The sequence below is a fragment of the Lepidochelys kempii genome, chromosome 1 (assembly GCF_965140265.1).
Source record: "Lepidochelys kempii isolate rLepKem1 chromosome 1, rLepKem1.hap2, whole genome shotgun sequence".
In the NCBI taxonomy this organism is placed as follows: domain Eukaryota; kingdom Metazoa; phylum Chordata; order Testudines; family Cheloniidae; genus Lepidochelys; species Lepidochelys kempii.
The window spans coordinates 14783385-14806666 of NC_133256.1; the positions used below are offsets into that span (position 1 = coordinate 14783385).

At 49.5% G+C, this 23282-nt stretch overlaps 1 protein-coding gene across 7 annotated transcripts in view; it reads left to right on the forward strand.

Annotated features, from left to right (window-relative positions):
* Positions 1–22912, forward strand: part of CAPN5 (calpain 5) — a 148004-nt gene extending 125092 nt beyond the window's left edge. For 4 of the 7 annotated variants that reach the window (XM_073335252.1, XM_073335238.1, XM_073335229.1 and 1 more), the window contains 4 exons: positions 72–268; positions 2642–2763; positions 19198–19334; positions 20483–22912. In XM_073335252.1, the coding sequence (XP_073191353.1) occupies positions 72–268; positions 2642–2763; positions 19198–19334; positions 20483–20665 (639 nt within the window). In that variant the 3' untranslated portion in view covers positions 20666–22912. The other 3 variants (XM_073335258.1, XM_073335275.1, XM_073335268.1) reach the window with 3 other exon arrangements.
* The last annotated feature ends 370 nt before the right edge of the window (positions 22913–23282 follow it).

Below are 23282 nucleotides of genomic sequence, written 5' to 3' on the forward strand. Positions count from 1 at the left end.
CCACACGAGGGGCCATCATTCCATGGGTATTGAAAAGAGGGGCTGAGTATCCTGTTGTGATCTGTGCCCAGGTTGAACTGAACCGGAATTACAGGATGCACACCTTGCAGCAGCAAGTGGCCACCTCCATCTACATTAACTCCCGGAGCATCTTCCTGAGGACAGACCTGAAGGAAGGCCGCTATGTCATCATTCCAACTACCTTCGACCCGGGTCACATGGGAGAGTTTCTTCTCCGGGTTTTCACAGACGTGCCTGCAGATTGCAGGTAAGGAGCCCATCTTCTTATCCTCAGTGTCACGTGGCGAACTGGAACAGGGTAAACTCTCTGGGCTCCCATAAATGATCTGGAGGATGGTGTGGATTGCACCCTCAGCAAGTTTGCAGATGACACTAAACTGGGAGGAGAGGTAGATACACTGGAGGGTAGGGATAGGATACAGAGGGCCCTAGACAAATTACACGATTGGGCCAAAAGAAATCTGATGAGGTTCAACAAGGACAAGTGCAGAGTCCTGCACTTAGGACGGAAGAATCCCATGCACCGCTACAGACTAGGGACCGAATGGCTCGGCAGCAGTTCTGCAGCAAAGGACCTAGGGGTTACAGTGGACGAGAAGGTGGATATGAATCAACAGTGTGCCCTTGTTGCCAAGAAGGCCAATGGCATTTGGGGCTGTATAAGTAGGGGCATTGCCAGCAGATCGAGGGACGTGATCGTTCCCCTCTATTCGGCATTGGTGAGGCCTCATCTTGAGTACTGTGTCCAGTTTTGGGCCCCACACTACAAGAAGGATGTGGAAAAATTGGAAAGAGTCCAGCGGAGGACAACAAAAGTGATTAGAGGACTGGAACACATGACTTATGAGGAGAGGCTGAGGGAACTGGGATTGTTTAGTCTGCGGAAGAGAAGAATGAGGGGGGATCTGATAGCTGCTTTCAACTACCTGAAAGGGGGTTCCAAAGAGGATGGCTCTAGACTGTTCTCAGTGGTAGCTGATGACAGAACGAGGAGTAATGGTCTCAAGTTACAGTGCAGGAGGTTTAGGTTGGATATTAGGAAATACTTTTTCACTAGGAAGGTGGTGAAACACTATAATGTGTTACCTAGGGAGGTGGTGGAATCTCCTTCCTTTGAGGTTTTTAAGGTCAGGCTTGCAAAGCCCTGGCTGGGATGATTTAGTTGGGGATTGGTCCTGCTTTGAGCAGGGGGTTGGACTAGATGACCTCCTGAGGTCCCTTCCAACCCTGATATTCTATGATTCTATGAACCCCTGCCCTGTCCCGAAGGAAGCTCTCAGTAAGGGCCTGTTGCAGGAGTGTTCTGGCACAATGTGACTTAGCAGGTGAATTTGCAGATCACAAGCTGCTTAAGAACCTGATAGATGTTCGTGATCACAGGGCGACCTAGTGGGTTAATGACCCAGTGTGCAAACTAAGGTGTTTCTTAGTAAAACAAATGAGGAAGGGAAGGATGGCCCAGTGGTTAGGGCACTAACTGGGGACTTGGGAGATTCCTAGGATTCCAATTTCAGTTCCCTGCTCTGCCACAGACTTCCTGTGCGACCTTGAGCCAGTCGCTTGGTCTCTCTGTGCCTCAGTGTCCCATCTGTAAAATGGGGATAAAAGCACCTCCCTACCTCACTGAGAGGATAATACGTTAAAGATGGGGAGGTGCTCACATGCTCGGGTGAGGGGCACCATGTCAGTACAATAGCTAGCTCGGTAGAAGGAGCTTGCTCCTTATGTGAGGAATAAATCCATGCTCCACAACTAACATGTGCCCTGTCCTAGAATTTGCACTTTCTTTCGCCCTTATTTTTATTCTCTGCAAGAAAGAAAGAAAATGGCAAGGAAGGTAGGGCGGGAGTGAGGTGTAAATTCTGCCAGACTCATTGCAGGCTGTACAGGAATTGGGGGATTCCTGGGGGTATTTTCTTTTCTCTCCCCATTTCCCAACTGCTAAGTTGCAAAGCAACGCGTGTTTAATGTGGTGTGGAAACAAAGTGACCTCACTTGGCCTTCCCCATCCTCTGCCCTTCCAGTCACCAAACCCGCACAGAGTTTGCAGTGGGCTTCCTTTCAGTGGGGACCCAACTGGCCAGCCAGCCGTGTGTACCTCACTCCCTCCTCCAGAAGCATCTGGAGCAATATCCAGATCTGCCTCAGAATGCCACGCAACAGGGCTCTGCTCAGAGGCACCAACTTCTACTGTGCCGGGGAGAGCTCAACCCCCGCTTTGCCCCAGGCCCTGCCCCCACTCCACTCCTTCCCCAAGGCCCCACCCCTGCCCCACCTCCTCTCCACCCCCACCCTGCCTCTTCCCGCCCTGTTCCACCCCCTCCCCCGAGTGCACCCTGCCCTTGCTTCTCCCGAGGAACAGCTGATTGCGGGTGGCACTGGGATAGAGGGGGAGGTGCTGATTGGTGCTGATTGGGGAGGTGCTGATTGGGGCCGCCAGCGGGCAGGAGGCGCTGTGGGGAGGGGGAGGCGCAGATCAGGGTGGCTGTGGGTGGGTGCTCCAGCCCCGGAGCACCCACGGAATCGGTGCCAACGGCTCTGCTGTTAAAAAGAGCCATTAGCTCTGAGAGCCCAGGCGTGTCTGACATGACATCTCCCTTGCTGTTGATTCCCCACGCAGAGAGCTGACCTTGGACGAGCCTCCTCGCACCTGCTGGAGTGGAATGTGTGGCTATCCACAAGTGGTGTCCCAGGTCCATGTCCTGGCAGCAGCTGGGCTGAAGAATCAGGATTTCCAAGGAGGTACTGGCCGTTTTATTGCTTGTTCTGTGCTCACTGAGGGACTGGGAACCAATGCTGAGCTTTGGTTTTGTTCGAAGGAGAGTAGGACCAAGTCCTTTGTTTTCAGATCATGTTCCATGATGATCCAACAGGGGCTAAGGCAGAGTACCATGGGGACAGGTGCCTTCAAAATACAAGAGATGGATCGGATTTGGCCCAGTGGTTTATTTCACAGAGACCCATTTGGAAGACAGGATGGAGAGGGACCTTCTGGGTCAATGATCCCAGTCCCCTGCCATTGCAGGCATCATTCATAATACTCCTGCAGGATCGGTTCTCCACAGCCCTGCATCTTACGTGGTCACATACCCCTGTGCAGCATGGGTGTATGATTACCCGAGGTGCCAGGCAATGGAGAATCAGACCCACGACCTCCCCTGGAGATATGGGTCAGGGAGCCAGAGGGTTCCAATGATACAGTGAAGTCGCTGTTAGAAAATCAGCAGAAGAGGAGCATCTTGTGAGACTCACTCTAGACACTCGCAAGGGCTCCGTAAAGATCAAAAGGCCTCTATGGGTGTCAAGGCTTTCACAGGTGATAGCCGTGCTGAGATCCTGGGACACTAACAGAATGGCTCTGCATAGATTTAGAGCCACCGCATCACCCTGCCCTGTAAGGCACGATCACGGAAAGGACATTGCAGAAGGCTGGAGGCGTACGAGAGATAACAGGCAGCACATTACACAGTGCATAATCACACTCAAAATCACGGGCTGCAAGGCGTTACGGAGACCGATGGTTTAGCGAGATAGAAACAAAGGGTCAGACGCTGTTCGTCACTAAGCCTGGCCTTTGCAATTCCAGAAGGGAAGTTACACAGGCTCAAAGTGGTTACAGGGTTACAGAGCATGTATCTCTGCATAGCTGGCAGGTGCATGGTGGGGAGGGTGCTGGGAGGTTCATGTGGCTTTTTTAAAGCATCAGGTCTAGGCCCTTGCCAGGGTACTGAACTGCTTGCCTCCCCCCTCCTCTATCCTTTGGGGATGGGCAGTGGATTCTCCAGAGGCGTGCACCTTCTCTTGGCACTTTGCCATTTTCAGGGCCTCTCATCAGGAAGACAGCAGTACTGCCCCCCCCCCCCCCCCCGAGTTGTGCTGGTGAGTCCTAGCTCCTTTCTTGGCTGCTAAAGAGAGAGACCTTGCAAGGGGCCTCCACCCCTCCACTCAGTTTCACCACTTACATCTGGATCAAGAAACCCTAGGATAATAGTGGCTGGGCGGGGGGAGAGGGGTGGCTTTTGCTAGTTCTGCTTTTAAAAGAAACACGGGAGCTGCTGTGGACGTTCATGACTTTTCCAGATTGGAACTCATCCTATCACAGCCCTTCTCACCACCTCTCTTGCCCTGACCGGTAATGAGTTCCCAGGCAATTTGCATCAAGGGCGTCCCTTGCAGGGCCTTGAGAAGGATCCTTGTGGCAAACCGGCTGTTCCAAGACTAACACGGCTCCTTCCTTGTGCTGTGAATGCTGCAAACAGCGCCCTTCTGGGCTCTCCAGCAGGGGCATAGAGGGGTTTATCCGAGGCAGGTTTCTCCTCAGGGGAGAGCCAAAGATTTGATGGCTCCCTACTCATAGAACCCATCAGCCTGAGTCGTCTCTCACTTACTCTGGTGTAAGCCAGGAGCAGTTCCACTTCACTGGCAGATGGAGTCAGTGGGCTGACTAGGGGGCTGGTCTGAGACGACGGAGAGCTGGGTTCTAGTCCCAGCTCTGCTCCTGGGCAAGTCACATCATCTCCGGGCTATTGCTTCCCCTTCCAGCCTTTTTCAGGCACTCCGCTACTGTGGCGATGAGCATGGTTATGAACCTTTAGAAATCAGGGGGATCAAGTCAGTGATGTGAACGGGGAATCCAGCCTGACATCTGGATCGTATGGTGTAGGGCTCCTTCGTCCTCATTCCCACCTGTGCTCTGGTTTTCATGGATAACCAGTTTCCTGGGATTCCATGCTGCTGTTCTAAAGACGTGCTCTGTTGGAGAAGGAAATCAACCAACAGAGCCTCTTCTACACGCTCCGAGATCTTGGCTCTGAAGAACTGGGTCCCGGGTACAGTGTGATTAGGCGGCTGCAAGGTGGAGACTTTTACACCAAGATGCCACCTGCAGCCTCTGGAATGGCATTTCCCTGCTGTATTCCAGCTGTTCCACTGCTTCAAGCCGCAAAGCATGCTGCCCTCTGAGTAGATGTGAGATCACTGAGATCAGGGCAGAGCAATACCAGCAGCAGCGTGTCCTCCACACTCAGCAATTCGTGTGCATTGGTGGTTCCCAGGGCAGTTGTGTGTCTCCTGTCTCCCAACCCTTCCCAGACATTTGGGGTCAGTGATTTATGGGTGGAATTTGGCTCTGGCTGGTGGAAAATGAGGCTTTCATGGATCTTCCCAAAGAAGCGTTTGGAAAGCATGGCTGCGAAATCCTGCAGCTGTTTCTAATCCTGGAAGCAAGGAGCCCTGGGAAGTGGAAAGTTACGGAGTAGGGGGGCAGTAAATCACTGCCAAGTTTTCTCTGGGAACAAGAGATGAGGAAGTTCAGTCTCTGGCCTTGGGAAGTGGATTGGTTTGTTCCTCAGCATTCCCAGTGTGCACTTGGATGGAACATTGACACCTGGCTGTGTTTCCTTGGCAGTTACCAAAGGCTCTTGTGAGAGCATTAGCCTTGCAGCCTGCTCTGCTCCTCAAACAATGATTCATTCTCCACGACAAACACAGGGACATGGGCCTGCTTCCTAACGGGGAAATGTTGGTTATGGTGGGATCCTTCTTCTCTGGCCCTGCAGCTCACGCAGTCACCCGGGCCCTGACTTGATTGCTTCACCCTGTGTCTGGCCTGCCCTCAGCCCCCGTGACACCTCCTTCCAGTCCAGCCAGTGCACAGCTGCTACAATGAACTGCCTTGCCTGGCAGGCTGACTCTGTAACATGCCCATCCTTGAGCCTCCCCCTGGTCCCCCTGCCACCCATCACGTCTAGCTTCAATTCTTCTCAGCCTCAAGACTCCACACCATCCTGCTCCCTCCCTCCCTCCTCCACCCGTGCTCATCCCACCTCCCACTCCAACCTGCAGCCTCTTCTCTTTGTTGCCCCCTAGTGTACAGAGTGCCTGCCCCAAGTCGAGTGACCAGGTAGCAAATGTGAAAAATTGGGACAGGGTGAAGCGTAATAGGCACCTATATGAGAACAAGCCCCGAATATCGGCACTGTCCCTATAAAATTGGGACATCTTTGCCTTGCTCCAACAAGCCACCACCTTCTCTGCCCTCAAGCCCCTCCCTGAGACACATGTTGCCCCCAAGAAATAATCCAACTATCCTGTAATTCTCATTTCTTCTTCGAGTGCTTGCTCATGTTGATTCCAAGGAGGTGTGTGTGTGCACAGTCATCGGAAGGTTGTTTCCTAGGGGTACCCATTGGGTCGGCTGTGGAGACCCCTGGAGTCACGCCTTCCTGGCGGTGTATATAGGTCCCTGCCAACCCGTTGCCTCTTCAGTTCCTTCTTATCGCCAGTGACAGTCGTTGGAGCAGCTCTTCTCTTGCAATGGCAAGCGATCCCCTAGTGGCCTCTTTCTTGTTATACCTGTAAATAGTTGAAAACTTAGTATTAGTTCAAGTAGTTCCTAGTTAGTTTAGATAAGTTTCAGTTGGAGGTTCCCCCCACCACATTCTCCTCCTGGGGATCGGGGCATGCCTCGGTCTCAAGGGTTCAAACTGTGCGGGTCCTGTCTGAAGCCTATGCCAAAGGGAGACCCACACAACTCCTGCTTCAAGTGTCTGGGGGAAGCCCATCAGACTGAGAAGTGCAAAATCTGTAGAGGCTTCTTCCCAAGGACTAAAAAGGAGAGGGAATTTAGGCTGACGTGGCTCCTCATGGAGTCAGCCCTTCGACCCCAGTCAGCACAGGTGCATCCAACCCCAAGCCCAGCACTTTGGTGTGGAGTGCACCGGCCTCCGTAAGAGAGGCTGTGGTTCTGAGAAAGGACCTGGGCTCCAGGGACCCTAGGCACCGCCACTCCCTGGCGCCAAAGACCTCCTCCGGTATGAGTGCCCAGCACCACTCCCATTCGCCGATGCCACACAAAAGAAAGAAGGCCGACAGAGGTCGCTCTCCCTCTAAAGCAGTGGAACGAGGAGGTGCCAGTGGGGTGTGTCCCACTCCAGGACACCCTGCTCCAGCTCCCACTCAGCCGGCACTGTTGACTCTGGCCTTGCAGGGAGGTCCGTCGAGTCTGGTTCTAGTGGACTCCCCAGTGCAGAAGTGTCAGAAGGAGGATTTAGACTTTCCTGCCATGCCGGACACCTTTGAGGCGGCAAGGGACCTCGTAGCGATGATGGCGAAGTGTATTCTATTGGGGGTGGGGATGTTTCCAGCTTCACATTGCCAACTAGCAGGCAGTCCTTGGCCGCTATAGTTTTAATTCTTGGAATATGTTCAAATTTAAGGAGCTCCTTCTGGCAGACTCCCGCTCAGAGTTTGCTGCTGTCCTTGAGGAAGGCAAGGTCATCATGAGGATCTCCTTACAGGCCTCCCTAGATTCAGCGGACTCTGCAATCCATACCAGGGCGACAGCCATAGCCATGAGAAGGAGCTCATGGTTTCAGTTGTCGGGACTCCCACACGAGGTCCTGCAGACCATTCAGGACTTGCCTTTCGACTGCATAGGGCTCTTCTCGGAGCAAACAGACACTAAGCTCCGCAGCCTGAAGGACTCACGGGCAACTCTGAAGTCCTTGGGGCTTCATATGCCAGCCCCCCGGAGGAAGCATTTTAAACCGCAGACTGCCCCTCACTTCTACCCAGCTCCTCCTAGACAGGACTATAGCAGAAAGCGGTGCAGGAGAAAAAGACAGAGACCTTCTCAGTCCTCCTCTAGCCAGGGCCAGGGCTCAGCAAAGCAGCCCTCAGCCTCGAAGCCAAACTTTTGAAGGTGCACCTGAGGGCAACGCACCAGTTCAGATCCCAGATCCTTCCCCTCCTTTTGTGAATCGTCTATCCCATTTCTACCATGCCTGGGCACAAATCACCTCAGACCAATGGGTCTTGAGCACAGTAGAATTGGGATATTCTCTCCAATTCTGTTCCCTCCTGCTTTCCCACCCTCCTTCCCCATCCCTCTTCAGGGACCCTTCTCACGAGTAACTTCTCATGCAGGAGGTGCAAACGCTCCTACAACTTGGGGTGGTGGAGGAGGTCCCTCTAGAATTCAGGGGCAGGAGATTCTATTCCCGATATTTCCTAATCCTGAAGGCCAAGGGTGAGCTCAGACCTATTTTAGACCTGTGAAACCTCAACAAACTCATGAAGAAGATAAAGTTCTGCATGGTCTCCCTGGCTTCCATTGTCCCCTTCCTGGATCCGGGGGACTGGTACGCTGCCCTCAACTTGAAGGACACTTACTTTCACATGTCCATGATCCTGTCCCACAGATAGTTCCTCTGCTTTGTGGTCAATAATACCCACTGACAGTTCACAGCCCAACCCTTCACCTTTTCGGCAGCCCCTCGGGTGTTCACCAAGTCCATGTTGGTCGTGGCAGCCTTCCTGCGGAAACGGCAGGTGCAAGTATTCCCGTACCTCAATGACTGGCTAATCAAAGGCCGCTCCAGGGCCCAGGTGGAGGTCCATGTGAGCCTAATTCAAACGACATTCCACAGGTTCGGCCTGATACTGAATCTGGCAAAGTCGACCTTAACCCCAACTCAGAGAATAGAGTTCATCGGAGCTCTCCTAGACTCCGGTCAAGAAAATAAGAACATACATAAGAACGGCCATACTGGCTCAGACCAAAGGTCCATCTAGTACAGTATCCTGTCTTCCAACAGTGGCCAATGCCAGGTGCCCCAGAGGGAATGAACAGAACAGTAATCAAGTGTTCCATCTCATCAGCCATTCCCAGCTTCTGACAAACAGAGGCTAGGGACACCATCCCTGTCCATTCTGGCTAATAACCATTGATGGATGTATCCTCCATGAACTTATCTAGTTTGTTTTTGAACCCTGTTATAGTCTTGGCCTTCACAATATCCTCTGTCAAGGAGTTCCACAGGTTGACTGTGCATTGTGTGAAAAAATACTTCCTTTTGTTTGTTTTAAATCTTCTTCCTATTAATTTCATTTGGTGACCCTTAGTTCTTGAGTTATGAGAAGGAGTAAATAACACTTCCTTATTTACTTTCTTCACACCAGTCATTATTTTATAAACCTCTATCATATCACCCCTTAGTCATCTCTTTTCCAAGCTGAAACGTCCCAGTCTTATTAATCTCTCCTCATATGGCAGCCGTTCCATACCCCTAATAATTTTTGTTGCCCTTTTCTGAACCTTTTCCAATTCCAATATATCTTTTTTGAGATGGGGCAACCACATCTGCATGCAGTATTCAAGATGTGGGCCTACCATGGATTTATATAGAGGCAATATGATATTTTCTGCTTTATTATCTATCCCTTTCTTAATAATTCCCAACATTCTGTTTGCTTTTTTGACTGCCGCTGCACATTGAGTGGATGTTTTCAGAGAACTATCCACAATGACTCCAAGATCTTTCTTGAGTGGTAACAGCTAATTTAGACCCCATCATTTTATATGTATAGTTGGGATTATGTTTTCCCGTGTGAATTACTTTGCATTTATCAACATTGAATTTCATTTGCCATTTTGTTGCCCAGTCACCCAGTTCTGAGAGATCCTTTTGTAGCTCTTCACAGTCTGCCTGGGACTTAACTATCTTGAGTAGTTTTGTATCATCTGCAAATTTTGCCACCTCACAGTTTACCCCTTTTTCCAGATCATTTATGAATATGTTGAATAGGACTGGGCCCCGTACAGACCCTTTGGGGACACCACTATTTACCTCTCTCCATTCTGAAAACTGACCATTTATTCCTACCCTTTGTTTCCTATCCTTTAACCAGTTATCAATCTGTAAGAGGACTTTCCCTCTTATCCCATGACAGCTTACCTTGCTTAACAGCCTTTGGTGAGGGACTTTGTCAAAGGCTTTCTGAAAATTCAAGAAATATCCACTGGATCCCCCTTGCCACATGCTTGTTGACCCCCTCAAAGAATTCTAGTAGATTAGTGAGGCATGATTTACAAAAACCATGTTGACTCTTCCCCAACAAATTATGTTCATCTATATGTCTGACAATTTTGTTCTTTACTATAGTTTCAACTAGTTTGCTCGGTACTGAAATCAGCCTGTAATTGCCGGGATCACCTCTGGAGCCCTTTTTAAAAATTGGCGTCACATTAGCTATCCTCCAGTCATCTGGTACAGAAGCTGATTTAAATGATAGGTTACAGACTACAGTTAGTAGTTCTGCAATTTCACATTTGAGTTCCTTCAGAACTCTTGGGTGAATACCATCTGGTCCTGGTGGCTTATTACTATTTAGTTTATCAATTTGTTCCAAAACCTCCTCTAATGACCCCTCAATCTGGGACAGTTCCTAAGATTTGTCACCTAAAAAGAATGGCTCAGGTTTGGGAATCTCCCTCACATCCTCAGCCGTGAAGACTGATGCAAGGCACCAAGCCAGGGCATTCCTTCTGGAAACTCGCTTTCTCTACATGGGAGCCATCATAGAGGAACTCAAGCGATACCTGACCACTTTGGCATGAAATTGCCTGAGGCTGCTTGGCCATATGGCCGCTTGTACGTATGTAGTACAGCACGCCAGGCTGCGACTCCAACCCCTTGAGGCTTGGCTAGCCTCGGTGTACAGGCCGAACCGAGACCACCTAGACAAGTTGAGGGTCACAACCCTCAAGGTGGTGGCCCTCAGGTGGTAGCTCGACCCACAAGGGGTGTATACGGGAGTCCCCTACTCAAGGCCCCATCCCTCGCTGTATCTAGTAACGGACGCATCAGTGATGGGCTGGCACTTAGGAAGACTCAGGACTCTGGGCCTCTGGTTCCAGGCAGAACTTTCACTTCACATCAATGTCAGGGAGCTAAGAGTGGTCCCCCTTGCTTGCCAGACGTTCCAGGCCCATCTGGAGGGCGTATGTATATCAGTATTGAGCGACAACACAACAGCAACGTTCTATATAAACAGGCAGGATGGTGCTCGCTTCTCTCCCCTGTGCCAGGAAGCCCTCCAGCTGTGGGACTTCTGCATCACCCATTCGATACATCTAGAGGCATCGTATCTCCCAGGTTCCCAGAACGAACTGGCCGATCATCTCAGCAGGTCATTTCACAATCATGAGTGGTCCCTCCGCCTGGAGGTTGTGATCAACATCTTCCGTCGGTGGGGGTTTCCCCAAATAGACTTGTTTGCAACAAAGTACAACAGGAAGTGTCACCAGTTTTGCTCCTTCCTGAATCACAGCCCGGGCTCATTCACAGATGCTTTTCTCCTCCCTTGGAAGGACCACCTACTATATGCTATCCCACCCTTCCTGCTTGTACACAAGGTCCTGCTGAAGGTCAGACAGGAGGGAGCATCAATGATCTTAATAGCACCAGTGTGGCCACACCAATGTTGGTTCACCATGCTTCTAGACCTGTCAGTGGACTTGCCGATAACCCTGTCCCTGGTCCCGGACTTGATCACGCAGGACCACGGCCGCCTCCAGCATCCTGATCTGCAGTCTCTCAATCTTGTGGCATGGAAACTCTATGGCTAAACCCTTTGGAGCTCACATGCTCAGACCCTGTTTGAGAGGTCCTCCTTGGCAGCAGAAAGCCATCCACCAGGGCCACTTATCTGGCCAAGTGGAAAAGATTCTCCATTTGGGCATTACAAAAAGACACTCCGCCCTTACAGTCACTGATTCCCTTTATCCTGCACTATTTGCTGCATCTGAAACAATAAGATCTGTCGGTGTCATTAGTAAAGGTTCACCTGGCCACCATCTCAGCTTTCCAGCCCTGTTCAGCCGGTCGCTCAGTTTTCGCGAACCGCATGGTGGGCCACTTCCTCAAAGGATTAGATAGGCTGTACCCTCAGACAGCCAATTCCCCCATGGGATCTCAACCTGGTGTTCTGTAGGCTGAAGGGACCTCCTTTAGAGCCCTTAGCAACATGCTGCCTCCTCTGCCTTTCCTGGAAAGTAGCATTCTTGCTGGCAGCCAAGAGGGTGTCTGAGCTTAAGGCCTTAACTTTGGAACCCCTATATACGGACTTCGATAAGGACAGGGTGCAGCTGTGACTGCACTCGGCCTTTCTCCCAAATGTATAATAGAATCATAGAATATCAGGGTTGGAAGGGACCTCAGGAGGTCATCTAGTCCAACCCCCTGCTCAAAGCAGGACCAATCCCCAACTAAATCATCCCAGCCAGGGCTTTGTCAAGCCTGACCTTAAAAACTTCTAAGGAAGGAGATTCCACCACCTCCCTAGGTAACGCATTCCAGTGCTTCACCGCCTTCCTAGTGAAAAAGTTTTTCCTAATATCCAATCTAAACCTCCCCCACTGCAACTTGAGACCATTACTCCTCGTTCTGTCATCTGCTACCACTGAGAACAGTCTAGATCCATCCTCTTTGGAACCCCCTTTCAGGTAGTTGAAAGCAGCTATCAAATCCCCCCTCATTCTTCTCTTCCGCAGACTAAACAATCCCAGTTCCCTCAGCCTCTCCTCATAACTCATGTGTTCCAGACTCCTAATCATTTTTGTTGCCCTCCGCTGGATGCTTTCCAATGTTTTCACATCCTTCTTGTAGTGTGGGGCCCAAAACTGGACACAGTACTCAAGATGAAGCCTCGTCAGTGTCGAATAGAGGGGAACGATCATGTCCCTCGATCTGCTGGCAATGCCCCTACTTATACATCTCAAAATGCCATTGGCCTTCTTGGCAACAAGGGCACACTGTTGACTCATGTCCAGCTTCTCTGTATGAGGGAAATGAAGGGTTTGGGCCTAGAGCGAGATAAATGTGATTCTCTCAGGCGGGTGGTTTGGGATCCACTTAATGAACTTGGGATGTTTACACTACAGAAGTAAGAGAGGGCAGAAGCAGGCTTGGAATTCAACATACCAGGTGGAGAACTGTGATCTCAAGGGAACAATACATGGTTTAATTTTTATGTTCTTCCCTACTTGTGTAGCTGCTATTCTAGGTTCACAAACACAGTCCCTCATTAATATGGACACTGATCTAGATTAGAGTGACTACAACTGGTGGTGAATCTACCGCATGGGGTCATATAATGAAAGGAAATATAATTATATTGTCCATATCCAAACTCCTTAGGCTTCCAGTCCATGAAGGCCTTGATTATGGAGTGTTACTTTGGGTATATCTGCCAAACTTTAGAGTACAGAGTCTCTGAATTACATTGCAGTTCATTCTCAGTTGCTCATTTATAGAATAAGCTCCTGGAATGTATATGTAAAATGCAATGAAGAAAATGGAAATGAAGGGTGACTAACCACTGGGACAAACTACCAATGGAAGTAGTAGATTTTTCCATCTTTTGAGCTCAGTGGTTTGAGCATTGGCCTGCTAAACCCAGGGTTGTGAGTTCAATCCTTGAGGGGGCCATTTAGGGATCTGGGGCAAAAATTGGGGATTGGTCCTGCTTCTAGCAGGGGGTTGGACTAGATGACCTCCTGAGGTCCCTTCCAACCCTAGCCTTCTATGATTCTATGATTCTCGTCCACTGTAACCCGTAGGTCCTTTTCTGCAGAACTGCTGCCTAGCCATTTGGTCCCTAGTCTGTAGCAGTGCATGGGATTCTTCTGTCCTAAGTGCAAGACTCTGCACTTGTCCTTGTTGAACCTCATCAGATTTCTTTTGGCCCAATCCTCTAATTTGTTTAGGTCCCTCTGTATCCTATCCCTACCCTCCAGCGTATCTACCTCTCCTCCCAGTTTAGTGCCATCTGCAAACTTGCTGAGGGTGCAATCCACGCCATCCTCCAGATCATTTATGAAGATATTGAACAAAACCGACCCCAGGACCGATCCTTGGGGCACTGCGCTTAATACTGGCTGCCAACTAGACTTGGAGCCATTGATCACTACCTGTTGAACCCAATAATCTAGCCAGCTTTCTATCCACCTTATCATCCATTCATCCAGCCCATACTTCTTTAACTTGCTGGCAAGAATACTGTGGGAGACCGTGTCAAAAGCTTTGCTAAAGTCAGGGAATAACATGTCCACTGCTTTCCCCTCATCCACAGAGCCAGTTATCTCATCATAGAAGGCAATTAGATTAGTCAGGCATGACTTGCCCTTGGTGAATCCATGCTGACTGTTCCTGATCACTTTCCTCTCCTCTAAGTGCTTCAGAATTGATTCCTTGAGGACCTGCTCCATGATTTTTCCAGGGACTTAGGTGAGGTTGACTGGCCTGTAGTTCCCCGGATCCTCCTCCTTCCCTTTTTTAAAGATGGGCACTACATTAGCCTTTTTCCAGTTGTCCGGGACCTCCACCGATCGCCATGAGTTTTCAAAGATAATGGCCAATGGCTCTGCAATCACATCCGCCAACTCCTTTAGCACTCTCGGATGCAGCGCATCCGGCCCCATGGACTTTTGCTCGTCCAGCTTTTCTAAATAGTCCCAAACCACCTCTTTCTCCACAGAGGGTGGTCACCTCCTCCCCATGCTGTGCTGTCCAGTGCAGTAGTCTGGGAGCTGACCTTGTTCGTGAAGACAGAGGCAAAAAAGCATTGAGTACATTAGCTTTTTCCACATCCTCTGTCACTAGGTTGCCTCCCTCATTCAGTCAGTTGCCCACACTTTCCTTGACTTTCTTCTTGTTGCTAACATGCCTGAAGAAACCCTTCTTGTTACTCTTAACATCTCTTGCTAGCTGCAACTCCAAGTGTGATTTGGCCTTCCTGATTTCACTCCTGCATGCCTGAGCAATATTTTTATACTCCTCCCTGGTCATTTGTCCAATCTTTCACTTCTTGTAAGCTTCTTTTTTGTGTTTAAGATCGGCAAGGATTTCACTGTTAAGCCAAGCTGGTCGCCTGCCATATTTACTATTCTTTCTACACATCGGGATTTCTACACATTGAGGTTATCCCTGTAACCTCAATAAGGATTCTTTAAAATACAGCCAGCTGTCCTGGACTCCTTTCCCCGTCATGTTATTCTCCCAGGGGATCCTGCCCATCAGTTCCCTGAGGGAGTCAAAGTCTGCTTTTCTGAAGTCCAGGGTCCGTATTCTGCTGCTCTCCTTTCTTCCTTGTGTCAGGATTCTGAACTCGACCGTCTCATGGTCACTGCCTCCCAGGTTCCCATCCACTTTTGCTTCCCCTGCTAATTCTTCCCGGTTTGTGAGCAGCAGGTCAAGAAGAGCTCTGCCCCTAGTTGGTTCCTCCAGCACTTGCACCAGGAAATTGTCCCCTACACTTTCCAAAAACTTCCTGGATTGTCTGTGCACCGCTGTATTCCTCTCCCAGCAGATATCAGGGTGATTGAAGTCTCCCATGAGAACCAGGGCCTGCGATCTAGTAACTTCCGTTAGTTGCCGGAAGAAAGCCTTGTCCACCTCATCCCCTTGGTCTGGTGGTCTGTAGCAGACTCCCACCACGACATCACCCTTATTGCTCACACTTCTAAACTTAATCCAGAGACACTCAGGTTTTTCTGCAGTTTCATACCGGAGCTCTGAGCAGTCATACTGCTCTCTTACATACAATACAACTTCCCCACCTTTTCTACCCTGCCTGTCCTTCCTGAACAGTTTATATCCATCCATGACAGTACTCCAGTCATGTGAGTTATCCCACCAATCATATTCCAATCACATCATAATTCCTTGACTGTGCCAGGACTTCCAATTCTCCCTGCCTGTTTCCCAGGCTTCTTGCATTTGTGTATAGGCACTTGAGATAACTCGCTGATCGTCCCCCTTTCTCAGTATGAGGCAGGAGCCCTCCCCTCTCACGTTCTCCTGCTCGTGCTTCCTCCCGGTATCCCACTTCCCCACTTACCTCAAGGCTTTGGTCTCCTTCCCCCGGTGAACCTAGTTTAAAGCCCTCCTCACTAGGTTAGCCAGCCTGCTTGCGAAGATACTCTTCCCTCTCTTTGTTAGGTGGAGCCCATCTCTGCCCAGCACTCCTCCTTCATGGAACACCATCTCATGGTCAAAGAATCCAAAGCCTTCTCTCTGACACCACCTGCATAGCTATTCGTTGACTTCCACGATTCGACGGTCTCTACCTGGGCCTTTTCCTTCCACAGGGAGGATGGACGAGAACACCACTTGTGCCTCAATTCTCAATTCCACGCGATATTCCACGCGAATTCCACGCAATATTTTTCTTCCTGTGTTCTTTCCTAAGCTGCACGCTAACAACAGGGAATGAATGCTTCACTCCCTGGATGTCAGATAAGCATTAGCCTTCTACATTGGAAGAACGAAGCCATTTCGAAAATCATTGCAACTCTTCATTGCAATTGTAGAGCGGATGAAAGGGCTTCCAGTCTGGTCCCAAAGGATCTCTTCTTGGATCATGTCCTGTATCCTGGCATGCTATGACTTGGCAGAGATACCTTCCCCCGTGCTGACGGCACACTCCACAAGGGCACAGGCATCCTCAGGTGCGTTCCTGGCACAAGTTCCTATTCAAGACATCTGCAAGGCAGCGATGTGGCCGTCGATCCACACCTTTACGTCTCACACTGCCATTATGCCGCAGGCTAGAGACGATGCAGCATTCAGCAGAACAGTGCTACAATCAGCGATTCCGTGAACTCTGACCTCGCCTCCTAGGTAAGACTTGGGAGTCACCTACTTGGAATCGACATGAGCAAGCACTTCAGGAAGAAAAAACGGTTACCTACCTCTTGTCATTGTTGATCGAGATGTGTTGTTCATGTCCATTCCACAAGCCACCCGCCTCCCCGCTGTCAGAGTATCCGGCAAGAAGGAGCTGAAGAGGTGGGGGGTTGACAGGGACCTATATACACCGCCATGAAAGCGCGACTCCAGGGGGCTCCACAGCTGACCCGATGGGTACCGCTAGGGGGAAACCTTCCGACGACAGTGCACACGGCATGCACACACCTACTTGGATTGGACACGAGCAACACATCTTGAAGAACAACAGTTACGAGAGGTAGGTAACCGTTTTTTTCTAAAGCCCCTCCGAATGTATTCCTTTTCCGGGGGCCCTACTGTGTCCTGTCTGCTCTGCTGGATTGGAAACTCTTCAAGGCAGAGCCCGTCTCCTTTCTGGATCTTGTCCAATGCTGAGTGCACACACGCCTGGTTACTTAACAAACCTGGCCTTACCCTCTAACCATACCTCGCACGTGAAGCGTTCCCCCGTCCCATTATTGTTACCGATCCTGGGTGGAATTCACCCCGTGGCCTCCCCAGTCCCATGGCGCCGAGGTGGGATTTGGGACTTGAGCGATGGAGTGAATGTCGTTTGCTCTCAGTCTCGAGTAAAATCGAGCTTTTCCTTACCCAAAGCCCACAAGCCACCAAAGTAGTGAGAGCAAATGAGTCACTTTTGGCCGGTGTTAGCAACCAGCTGTCCGCGAGTCTCACAAGTTGCTCCAAGAAGGCTGTGTCTACGTGGGACAGGCCAAGGACCCGAGTCTCCTCTCGCACTGCCTCGACGCCAGTGCAGTTCCATTGGCTTCACTGGCATTCCTCTTGATGGGCACCTGTGAGAGCGGAACCCAGAGCTCGGTTTTAGCCAGGGTTCATCCCAAAGGCAAGTGGGGGTTGTGAGATAAACTACAATCAATGAGCAGATGTGTGGGAAGCACTGCAGGGATCGAACACAGCTTGGTCCATCTCCAAAGGCCCTCACTGTGACGAAGCCTTGTACCTAGACGAGACTGAGAACAAGTAATGAGCTGGGATAATTTGTCCCTTGATTGTCCCGCAAGCAATAAAAGCATATTATGCAGTGATCCAGCACAAGGCTGGGACTCCACATTACACTGCACTTGCAAGTCAAAGGTAGCCTTTGGCCCTCTGCATTTAGGGCTAGATTGTGCAAGTTGGTGGACTGTGGGGTAGAAACCTGGGTACCTCTTTCCCTTACAAAGTTCCTATAGGTGGCAGCATGGTCCAGTGGTTAAGGCATGTCCTGGGAGGTAGGAGACTTGAGTTCTTTCCCCAGGTCTGCCTATAACTTTTGGGTAAGTCAGTTGCCCAATCTATAGAATGGGGCAGTGATCCTTCATCTTAGAAAAGAGATGACTAAGCGAGGATAGGATTGAGGTTTATAAAATCATGGCTGGTGTGGAGAAAGGAAATAAGGAAGTGTTATTTACTCCTTCTCATAACACGAGAACTAGGGGGCACCAAATGAAATTAATAGGCAGTAGGTTTAAAACAAACAAAAGGAAGTATTTTTTCACACAATGCACAGGCAACCTGTGGAACTCCTTGCCAGAGGATGTTGTGAAGGCCAAGACTACAACAGGGTTCAAAAAAGAATTAGATAAGTTCATAGAGGATAGGTCCATCATTAGCTATTAGCCAGGATGGACAGGGATGGTGTCCCTAGCCTTTGTTTGCCAGAAGCTTGGAATGGGCAACACTTGAGATTACCTGTTCATTCCTTCTGGGGCACCTGGCATTGGCCACTGTCAGAAGACAGGATACTGGACTAGATGGACCTTTGGTCTGACCCAGTATGGACGTTCTTATGTTCTTACCTCCTTTTATAAAGTGTCTTGAGATCTACGGATGAAAAATGCTCTGTGGGCTCAATTCAGCAAGGTGTTGAGTGCCCTCAACTGCACCGACGTCAGTGGGCATTGAGGGTGCTCAGCCCCTCTCAGAAAGTGCCTGCCACTTTGTAGGGTCTTGCCTTCTAAGAGCTAAATAGCTCTGGTGGTATCATGCAGAGTGTAACTAGACAGCAAACACTCACTGAGTAGTGAAGCGAGGTCCTTGCACTGGTAACAATTGCACTGCAATGTGGCCGTGGTGTGTTTTCTTCTGTTCATGTTTATGGGGCTATTTTTTGCAACGGCCTGCAGCTAAGATGCTCCGAAGCAGCTAGTGATTTTGAGGGCCCAGCAGGAGACACCTGCAAGAGCTCTGATTTTCAGAATGTGCTGAGCATCCGTTGTCTGAAAATCAGGCCTCTTCAGAGTGTTTCAAGCTGGGCACCCAAAATCACTAGTCAGTTCGGAACATCTGGGCTTGTATGTTACAGTGATGTTGTCACTTCACTGTTTGGGAACCACCTCCAGCTGGTTTGCTCAGCCGCTAGCCCACATCCGAGGTGACACCATGCATAATGCAAATGAACCTTGACCCCTGACATCTGTAGATCTCAAAGGACATTGCGTAGGTGGGTGAGCATCACTGTCCCCATTTTACGGAGTTCACTTGATTTCCTGCTGCCATTTGTGGGTTATAGACTATAATACCCACTGTCAGGAGTGACCCAAGCAAGGGCTAAGAGGAACAATGTTAGCTGCAGCAGGAGGTAAATTCTCTTTCCTCTCCCCAGGAGCAGACCCGTACGTGATCATAAAGTGCGAAGGGAAAAAAATTCGATCTCCAGTGCAGAAAAACACCCTGGCTCCAGAGTTTGATGTGAAAGGTCTCTTCTATCGCAAGAAGGCAGGACAACCCATCATTGTGCAGGTGACTAGAAGGCCAGTCTGTGGGGAGCCAGCAGGACTCAGGTTCTATTCCCTGATCTGCAGGGCAGCATTGGCTATTTCATCTTAATACTTTGTGACTCAGTTTTCCTGTCTAACAGTGATACTCATACTTGCTTCCTGGGGGATTGTGAGGCTCAATTATTTAACGTGTTAAGTGGAAAGTATTAATTTGTCAAGGTCTTAAGCAGAAATGTGGGCTTAAGAAGGTCTGGTGCTTTAGACAATGCGTAGGTACTAGTGGCCAAATTGTCAAGCCTTTTTACTAAGCTCTTCACTGATCTAATTCCCACTAAAGTCAATGGGAGTTTGCCCAAGTTTGGATTCCGTAATAAGAACTCAGTAAGGGCTTCAGGAGTTGGCTCATTATGAGGTACTACAGATACTTTTCACATCAAGTATAGCCTCTTCAGGGAGCCCTAAAAACAAAAGGAATGTGGGGTCTGGTTCTTCACTGCCTTTCAGCTCCTGTAGTCACTAACAACGCTTCCATGCTGTCGTTCCGACCCCAGCCTGCAGTGATCAGAGGAGGTGTGTATCTAATCCTGGGAGAGGCAAGGACACAAGTCATCACATCATTATTAAAATACCCTCTGTATGGCCAGTGACAAGGATTAAAAAGTCCACTCATCCACCCAGGAAAATGATTAGCCCAGTGACCATTTCGAAAGTGGAGGAAGATCAAGATTCACCAGCTGCAGAGGTGGAGAGAGAGGCTGGTCTAGAGATTAAGTTCCAGGAGATCTGGTCCCCACAGGTTTCCTGTGCGCCCTTGGGCAAGTCACTTAGTCACTTTGTCTCTTTGTGTCCCAAGTCCCCATTTGTAAAACGGAGATAACTATACTTCCTTTCTTCCACCCTTTGTCCGTTTTGTCTATTTAGACTGTAAGCTGTTCAGCTCAGGGACTGTCTTGCTTCTCGTATGTACAGCACCCAGCACAATATGGCCCTGATCTGATCTGGGGCCTCTCGGTGCTACTGCAAGAGAACTAATCAATAACAGCAAGAATAGAATGATAAAGGCATCCCATATACCCTGTACAGATGTTTGTACATGCAGAATAGGTTGCAGCAGAAAGCCTGCATGTGGCCCAACAGGAACAGCACCCATTTTGTGTTTTGTTTCTCTAGGTCTGGAACCATAACATTATAAGTGACGAGTTCCTGGGCCAGGTGGCCCTAACTGGTGACCCTGATGACCATCTGTCACAGCAAACCCTTCATCTCCAAGACAAGGGGAACAAAAAATCCAGTGGCATTTCAGGAAGTATTGCTGTGAGACTACTCAGCAGTAGCAAACTCACCAATGTCTAGCTTCTCAAGGAGTCTTCTTCTGGAGCCATATATGTGAATATAAAATATATATAGTATACATACCATCTGAAAGAGTGTATGAACTATGCATGCATCACACTTGAAGGGGCCAGTCTTATGTTTTCAATGTTAAACAAGGTGCCTTTTTGGGAACCAAAATGATTCTTTTCCTCACACGAGGCATCATTTGTAGCCAATACTAAAGTGGTTTGTGCCGGTGTGAAAGCACTGGGCATATGGTACATTCTGTGACAGCCAGAGTGGGATGCCCTGATGCTGTTTGTTTACATGGGGATGTTGCGCACCCCCAGAGATGGGCAGATTGGTCCCACCAAGCAATATGCCTCTTCGATTTACTTGCTTGGTTTTAGAAATTCATCATCACTGAAGTCTCCTTTAATCACATATCTGTGGTGGCATCTCAGAAAAGTGGATAACAGGGGGGGAGGGATAGCTCAGTGGTTTGAGCATTGGCCTGCTAAACCCAGGGTTGTGAGTTCAATCCTTGAGGGGGCCATTTAGGGATGTGGGGCAAAAACTGGGGGTTGGTCCTGCTTTGAGCAGGGGATTGGACTAGATGACCTCCTGAGGTCCCTTCCAACGCTGACATTCTATGATTCTAAGTGGTGTAAATGTACATGGTCGTTTGTATGCACAGTGGGCCCAGGTTTGTACACTGGCTGTAGAGCAGCTGGAAGGAGAAAATGTCCAGTCTTTCCAAAACAGCGAATCCCATCCTCCTTGGGCAGGCGGAGATTATGGCTGCACCACCCAGTGCCTGCTGTCTCACTTCCAGCTGGGTGTAGTCTACGTTGCCAAGTATCAACCCCAGTCTTTCATTGATAATTGGGAGAGGGGGAAATGGAAAAGCCAATCTGGCCCCTTTAACTAGTTCAGTAGTCCCCAAACTGTGGTGCGTGCCCCCCAGGGGGGTGCAGAGGAACATCTGGGGGGGTAGGGGGGAGCACCATCCAGCCTCGCTCTGCCCCCAGCTCTGCTCCAGCCCAGGTCCAACCGCCCAGACTCTGTCTGGTTTGTCGCAGTAACTGGCCTCTGCCACCGGGGGCAGGAAGAGCAGCAGGTGCTGCTGCTGCTGGAGCCCGGAGGAGCACTCAGGGATGGCTCCCTGCCCCCCCGCCCCACCTCTGAAGCACAGCTCCCCCTCCCGGTCCTGCCCCAGTCACCTCCCCCCACCTCCAGAGCACGGCTTCCCCTCCCACTCCTACCCTAGTCACCCCCCTACCTCCGGAGTGCAGTTGCCCCTCCCCCTCATGCCCCACTCACCTCCCCCCACCTCCGGAGTGTGGCTCCCCCTCCCCTGCCCAGCCCCATTCACCCCCCCCACCTCTGGAGCGCAGCTCCCTCTCCCCTGTCCTGCCCCACTTACCTCCTGCCCCTCCCGGGGTGGGGGCGGGGGAGTGCAAGTGAAAAAGTTTGGGGACCACTGAACTAGCTCCTAGGGAAAGTTACACAATACACAAACTATCTTGTCTATTTCTTACAGACAAGCAAGCCATAATGACAGGAAAGATGAGTTTTTACGGCCTTTTTAATTTCATCATATTATATCAGGACCAAAATGTCTTAATATTTGTAATCCTTTTAGGTCAATTTTTCTTTCTCTTAAGAAACAAAATTATAGAAGTAGGCTTTATTCCTCATCCACAGAAGAATCTTTTCTTACATCATTTATTTGGATCTCTTTTACTTTTAAAGCAGATTTGGGAGTGGAGCTATTGACATTCCATTGTAAATGTTGCTGTCTTTTCCACTTCAGTAACATGAATAGAAGTTTTAAGTTAAATTTGTTTGTTTGTTTTTTGGGGGGACAGATCAGCACTTTACAGTCAGCCTCGTTGGTCTAGGAGCTGTCTTTGATTTAATGCCTGCTATTTCCATCAATCATTTCATTCCTCACAAAGAATCCAGTATTGCACTTTATTACATAAAACTTTGTGGTGTGTTATGTGTTAAAATGGGCTGGGAAAATGTCTTTGTATACCAAAAGCATCCAAGTGTCATGCTGTACCAGATCAAAGAGCAGTCCAAACATGCAGTTAAAAAAAAAAAAAAAGCCAAAATTGTACAGATTGTACCTTCTATAAATAAATTGCATATATTTTATTTGAACGCCCTCAGTTCCAAATATCGTGGTCTTCCATAACCCTTTCACAAACCCAAGGGCTACTGTATGGATTGGGTTATTCAGTTTTAGATTCTTTTCAATAAACTTCCATTTCGAATTGATTTCTCTGCAAGCTTTTAATTCAAGCCAAGTCATGGGCATGATCTTAAGGTGAAGTCAGTAAACAGCTACCGGTATGCACACCCGATTACACTAATAAACGTTCACTCAATGGGGAAAGGGAATGTGCGGGGAGGACTAGATTTGGGGAGCATCCTTCTCATCTGAGAGCAAACCCTTACACTGTGTACCTGGCCATGAGCCACACAGTGTCAAGGTCTAACTTTCCAGTCCCCAGAACTCTTCTCCTCCTGAAAGACAGTCGGCCATGGCACAGATAGACCTGCTGGAGAATGTGGATCGGGTCCAGGTAAGAGCTGCGGTGGTTAAAGGTTACTCCTTTTCTCAAGCCAGAAAAGCAGCATTCCAGTG